The 6,695-nt window shown below is 38.0% G+C and overlaps 1 protein-coding gene across 1 annotated transcript; it reads left to right on the forward strand.

Moving 5' to 3' along the window:
* The first annotated feature begins 228 nt into the window (after window positions 1–228).
* LOC121257466 (AT-rich interactive domain-containing protein 6-like) lies at window positions 229–6,474 on the forward strand. Its single transcript, XM_041158468.1, has 14 exons — window positions 229–341; window positions 425–575; window positions 857–1,692; window positions 1,779–1,818; window positions 2,176–2,228; window positions 2,536–2,581; window positions 2,720–2,791; window positions 3,845–3,967; window positions 4,121–4,172; window positions 4,253–4,328; window positions 4,412–4,478; window positions 4,583–4,633; window positions 5,438–5,530; window positions 6,079–6,474. The coding sequence occupies exons 3-14, from the start codon at window positions 938–940 to the stop codon at window positions 6,181–6,183; spliced, it is 1,533 nt and encodes a 510-aa protein (XP_041014402.1). The 5' UTR covers window positions 229–341; window positions 425–575; window positions 857–937; the 3' UTR covers window positions 6,184–6,474.
* Window positions 6,475–6,695: the final 221 nt, after the last annotated feature.

A 6,695-nucleotide genomic window follows, 5' to 3' on the forward strand; every position in this document is an offset into this window, starting at 1 on the left:
AAAAATAATGTTAGGTACAAATTCTAAATAGACAAATTTCTTACAAATTATTTGTAAAAAAATAAATTTCATTAATAAAAAATAATTTTTGTACACTTTTTAAAAATAGATCTATATTTTTACAAAAATCTATATAAAATTTATCAATTTAAAATTGATACAAATCATTTCTCAATAATGCGAAATGCCGATCGCCCAAACAAAAGCCCATCAGTTCTTAATTCTTATTAACAAGGGGGAAAAGACAAAAAAGAATTTTAATTTTTAGTTTCGATAGAAAAGAAAAGTCATATGCGGAGAGTATGCAAGAGCCTTACCAAAAAGCTGTAGCATTGGTAGGGGTAAGAATTTATATGGAAAAAACTACTAGGAGAGCTAGGAGAACTTCTTGTCTTTGCTGACTTGCTCCGAGTTTTGGATGCAGAGATCAACTGAGAGAGCTAGGAGAGCTAACTTCGAGCAGAGACCGAGCGGACGAACATTCAGCTACAGTAAGCGTTCCCCAGTGGCAAATTGCCGGTATCATCTTTGGGTGAAACAGCATTACAAAACCACCTTGACTCGCAAGCATTGAGGTTTATTATTCTTCCTCCCCTCCTCCTCCTCCTCCTCCTCCTCCTCCTCACCGTTTCATTTTATCTGTTTTTGCTGATATTTCATGTATTGTTTTTCCAACTTCGATGGGTTTGTGCGCTTTTGCTTTCTTTCCTGACTTTATCTCTTAACTTCCCTAACGCCCTTTGTTATTTCATTAAAATACTCCCTTTTTATTGGCATCTCTTTTACACGTTTGAAGACTGTCTCCTTGCAGAATATGATGTGTGGATTTGTGTAATGAACCTTCGTAATTTTGTAGGCTTTGGGTGCTACTATAAAGGAAACCATCTCCAGCTCCGTTAACAGGAAGTAAAAGGGAACAAGAAACAGAAAGAGAGATATGGATGATAACATGGAATCGGGCAAATATTCGGGAGAGGATAAGGATGATAATCTGACAACCCGTATGAGTACACGAGCTGAGGAAGAGGAGGAGAAAGAACCAAACCCCACCCAGGTTCAAAACGTGGATTTGAAAGCCGAGAACAACATTGATGGTAAAGGTCTTGGTGAATTCCCAATTGAAAACCCAGGTCCGGTTGATTCTGCTTCTTCGACCCTGAAAGCCACTAATGATGATGATATGGCTGCCAATGAGATAGTAAATGGCAACGCTGGAACTGATGTTAGCGATGTCATCCATTCAAATCAACTAGAACCCGCTTCTCCTCCTAAGGAGTCTATGGATATGGAACTCGACGTTCAAAAGAAACAGGAGGACATCGAAGAAACTGATGGTAGTCATTTAAATCCTTCGAATCGGCTAGTTCCCAATCCATCTCGTGAGAGGTCTGTGGAGATGGAGGCCAAAGATGATGAGAAAGGGCATGAATTGAATGTTGGGATGAGCAACATGGAGTTGTCTCCGAATAGAGAGATTAAGGAGCAAGTATCAAAATCCAAGTTGAATGAAGGAAATGAAGTTCCAATGAAGGGGTCAGAGCAGTCATTTCTCTCAGCGCTGGATGAGGGTGACGATTCAGGAACAGAGGAGGAGCAAACGACATTCATGACGGCGGTGGAGAACTTCTACAAAGAGAGAAGCTTGGAATTCAAGCCCCCAAAGTTCTACCAAAAGGAATTGAATTTGCTCAAGTAAGTGTCTGGCAATTTGTTTATGATTAGATTAGAGAACCTCTTCGTACTTTCCTTTCAAAATACTGATTCTTTATTGCATCTAGGTTATGGAGAGCTGTAATAAAACTTGGCGGCTATGAACAGGTTTCCCTGGTTTATTTCTCCTTAAGTTCCAATTGCTTTCTTTTCTGTCGAGGGCCACCTTTTTGTAATGCGTAAGACTTGGAGAATTTTGTTTGAACAATTTCAAAAAGAAACCACAAAATCAGAAATACATGGCTTGATTCTGAATATATTAGACATAATTCAAAATATTTATGGATGATTTCACAGAATTCAAAATACAAGGCCTAGTTCCTCCCTCACCCCCCCCCCCCCCCCCCCTTCTCTCACATATAGACGTGCATGATACACTTCAATGAAACTTCACGTGCTTTTCTATTCTTGTCACTGCCATGATAGTGTATTACAGGCTTGATTTCTGTTTCTGGCCATTCATAGGTGACTTCATGCAAGTTGTGGAGGCAAGTGGGACAATCATTCAATCCACCAAAGTAAGGGAAAGAAAAGTTTTCTTTTCTTTTTTTGTTTTTAAGTTTATGCCTGTCTGTCTTCTGGCTAAGTTAGAAGTTTATAACAAAAAAATTAAAAATTGACAACTTCAGTTCTTCTTAGCATGGGAAAAAAGGGAAAATCAAGAGAACTTTCAATCCCAAGAGAGTATCATTCTTATTTAGTTATAGTCCACTTCCCACCTGCACTAAAATAAGCTTCGTTTCCAGTTTTGCAGGGACACTATATTTATAGTTTCATTTTTATTTTGAATATAACAGCTGATTTCTGATCGTTTTACTTACCCAGGACCTGCACTACTGTTTCTTGGACTTTCCGAATTTTTTATGAGAAGGTTATGCTCTACTTGCTAAGTTTCACTTCTTGTATTAATTATCAAAAAAAAAGTTTCACTTCTTGTACACTAATTAGTTCCTCCTTTGTGTTTTCTTATTTTTATGTCTTTTGTCGTTTCTGATTATCATTTCTGCAGGCACTACTTGAATATGAAAAACATAGAATGGGTGGTGGTGAGCTCACAGAGTCCACGATAGTAAATAATCAGGTATATGACATTAGCTAATCATGTGGCCAGGTTTTGATGATGTTTCTATAGGCAATGATGTCCCTTCCATTGCCAGTATGGAAACTCTACTCCAGTCAATTTTGACGATTAGGCTGAAGAGAACTGGGGAGAGGGTGTGGTGGTTGTTTGGTTGAGGAACTGTACGTTTGGTTTTTTGCCACTAAGATTGAACAATGCATGTTAGAAAATGGTCTGGCTGATAAGCTTTTGAGAGACACTCTATTAGGGCTTGAGAAATGGATGTCTTGGCAAATTCTGGAATTGCTGCCCTAATTACATGAGCGAAGTTATTGGATGATTTGTTGGAAGGGGATTATGAAGGAAATAAAATTATTCTTATGGGAAAACTGTGCTTTGACCAAGATTCACAAAAATGTGTCCATACATGAGATGTTTTTTTGAGTGATGAATTGATTTGAGAACAGGTTATTGTTTTTTAATCAGTACTGCAGGGATTGTTTTGGATATTGGGTGCATTTCAAAATTACCGACTCCTCCCTGTCACTCTCTCCCCTTTTGGAGCAACCTGCAAAGAATGTGCTTTGGAGGTTTCCACTCCTCAAGTTTTCAGGGAACTGATGCCTTTGTTCTATGTTTGCTTCTGTTTTGCAATTTTTGTTATTCTGTTTGCTTCTATGTTTCCCAACCACCCATGGTACACATCCACATAACTACACGTATGCTGTTTTTCTTTATGTGAATGCACTCTGGGCACAGTTGTCTTTTCTAAGAGAATCTTAACATGAAAAAAAAAAATTAATTGCCAACAAAGAAGTTTTACTGATTAAAAAAAAATAATTGCCAATTATTTTAATGGGTCATATTAACAGATTATGTATGTGCTTGTATGCTAATGGTCTTGGAAGCTGGACTGCTTGTTCATTTTTAATTCATGAGGAAATAAGATCTGCTTCTGCATAAAGTGATGAGAATGACTGATGATTCACGTGGTAGTGTTTGGGCGGTAATCTATAATTATAATGGCTTTATTTGTATCCAGAGAGTAATATATGATTATGATTTTGTACGCAGGTTGGTGCGAGTCAAGCTTTAGGATCAGGTAGGACACTAAGGGATGCTGCAGCTCGTGCAATACAAGGTTGGCACTCTCGACGTCTTTTTGGTCATGGTGAGACTGGCAACCCAATTGTTAAGGTCTGTGGAGAACTTTCAAGCTTTATAATTTTTTTTTGTTTTTTGAATTTTTTTCATTTCCATTATTTTTCTGTTCTTCCTTCCATGTTATTATTTCTTCACTCTCTCTCTCTCTCTCTCTCTCTCTCTCTCTCTCTCTCTCTCTCTCACTAGGAGAAGAACTTGAGTTCTATGCCAAAGGGTGACAAACAGCTTAAAAGTATTGGTATGACCACTCTACTATTTTAACAGGTTCAGTATTTACTGCCATCATGTCCTCCTCTTTGAACTTGGTTATTGATTTAGGTTTTCTAAAGCGGAAAAAGCCATCTTCTGTTGAGCGTAATGTCCAAGTTGCTCACTTTAAAGTCACAAAGCCACAGTTAGGTTTACTACTTCCTTTTGTTCCACCAGGCCTTGGTTGGTTAAGTTTAAGAGATTAAATTGTTCTATTATTTTGGACAGCTTGGAAACCATGGTCGTTGATGTTGGGCCCCCAGCTGATTGGGTGAAGATCAATGTTCAAAGATTTGTGAGTTTCTCTTGTGCATTGCTCTTCATAACAAAAGTTCTAATATTTTTTTTCCTTCGTCTCTGTGTCTATCTAACTAGGTTTAAAATTTTGACTGTTAACAGAATGACTGCTTTGAGGTGTATGCATTAGTTCCTGGGCTCCTGCGTGAGGAGGTTAGTATACACTATCTGCAGGTGCTTTCATTTATCTCATTTTCTGATATATTAACGTGACTGAGTGCTTGCTTGTGCATTTGAAAGCATGCTTGATAGTGAACTTTCAAAAACATGGAAGTTGAATGGAAATGAAAATGGATAACATGTGCATAGTTCAGATAGGGGGTCATCCCCCTTCAAGGACCGATGCTGTGTAGTCTCTTTGGCTCAGTTTGGGTATTTTGGGGGGGGGGGGGGGGGGGGCGGTTGGCGTGTTCCATGGGGGGTGAAGAACCAAATTCAACAAGCTATTGAAACTAAATGGCTTGAAAAAATATCTGATTTTATCAAGGACATATGTATACAACAACAGACCAGAAGTGAAAGGAAAGTGAGGCCTGCACATGGTGCTAAGTAGTCTATGAGAACCTGAGTAAATTTGTCTCGAGCAGGACCCAAAACTTGAGCATGAAGTTTGTGCCAGAGATCAAGCAAACCTAGTCTATAATGAAGTTCTATCTTTTAGTCCTTGAGTTTATGAAACAATTCTAAGCTGCAAAACAGCTGTTTGGGATGAACCCAGACCCCTCTTTGTATTTTTTGACGAAGCAGAATATATACTGTCGTATGGTATTTAATTTTCTTGGTCAGATTTGATTGTTTTTTGGTGGGTCTCAATCAATCTAAATTGGCAAAATAGAAATCTTGACATCAATTCTAGGATGTAGGTAACCCCCACTAATGCTTATTGAAACCTGTTTTTGATGCTTGTTATATTCCCTTTTTTTAAATGTTGATTAGAATCTTCTTCTACCAATGCAGGTTCATGTTCAGTCTGATCCAGCTGGATGCTTGGTTATATCCGGTCAACCAGCGCAACTGGATAATCCTTGGGGAGTAACACCTTTTAAAAAGGTTTGTAAAGGATTTCTTATGTTTAGTTGTATGTGCTGTCCAGTGTTGCTTTGCTGCAGTGGGTCCATGTAACTCTGCATAATAAAGATCTTCTCCAATTGCGTGACTAAATCAAATGGCCCGATTCTAAAGAGAGATAGACCCATCATGTGAGCCCTACAGTATTTAATGTTGCCCATAAATGATTTTCGGGATACGCTGAACCCCACTTGAATATTTAATGTTATATCTATCTCTCTTTGCTTTAGACCATTCAATTCGGCCAGACGGTGGAGAGGATCTCAAATTCTTTGCATAATAGAGTGGATGATTTCTTTTGGCTTAAAAGTATTCATGTAAATAATGAATGACGCTGATGCTACATGAAACCCCTTTTCTTATCCCCCTTTTTTTGGTTTAGTTTGGACTGGATGTAAATGCTTTCTAGCTAATGATGTACATAGGAGGAGTTTAAGGAATTCTGATTCATGTATTTATAAAAAAAATCTTTGTATAGGCGTGAGGCTCTTTATCGAAGCATACCTGACTCTAGTAGTTCTCTTTCCCAGGTTGTTAGCTTCCCTTCCAGAATTGATCCACATCAAACATCTGCTGTTGTCACCCTGCACGGACAGTTGTTTGTTCGTGTCCCGTTTGAACGGTCAGATTTATAGAATGTGGAGATAATGATCCCCTTTCCCAGACACAAAGATTGCCGCTTCAGTTTGTGTCTAGAAGATGAATATTAGCTTCATGTGGACAATTAGAAGTTGAATTTTGCAGTGTAAGTTTTATTTTTTCTAGTCATGCTTACAGTTGAAGCTCAAGCCTACCTGATTGGGTATGCATGCATTTATACATTAATCTAGTATTATGTAATTAATAATTGTAAGATGTTATAATTAAACAGTGATGATGGGACCATATACAGGCGTGGGCTGGTATATTTATGGTGTTGTAGATTACTGATCCCTTTTAGCCATTTATAATGATCTTTACCTTGAATTATCTTACATAATTAATTGCAAATACCTGGAGATTTAACTCAATGTAGGTAAGTTCGTGATTTTCATGTTATGTTACATTTGAAATATATGCCAATATCTTATCATCCCTGGAAATTAGAACTCTTGGAATGGGGGATGGGGATTGGAGATCTCATATGGTCAGCCTGTATGGTTGTTGC

This window comes from Juglans microcarpa x Juglans regia, chromosome 3S (genome assembly GCF_004785595.1).
Source record: "Juglans microcarpa x Juglans regia isolate MS1-56 chromosome 3S, Jm3101_v1.0, whole genome shotgun sequence".
In the NCBI taxonomy this organism is placed as follows: domain Eukaryota; kingdom Viridiplantae; phylum Streptophyta; class Magnoliopsida; order Fagales; family Juglandaceae; genus Juglans; species Juglans microcarpa x Juglans regia.

Bases quoted from the DNA above. Each gene is read 5' to 3' on its own strand.
- LOC121257466 (XM_041158468.1), top strand. From the start codon at position 938: ATGGATGATAACATGGAATCGGGCAAATATTCGGGAGAGGATAAGGAT. The intron at 1,819-2,175 runs GTTTCCCTGGTT...GGCCATTCATAG, and splicing joins AACTTGGCGGCTATGAACAG to GTGACTTCATGCAAGTTGTG. The intron at 2,582-2,719 runs GTTATGCTCTAC...TCATTTCTGCAG, and splicing joins TCCGAATTTTTTATGAGAAG to GCACTACTTGAATATGAAAA.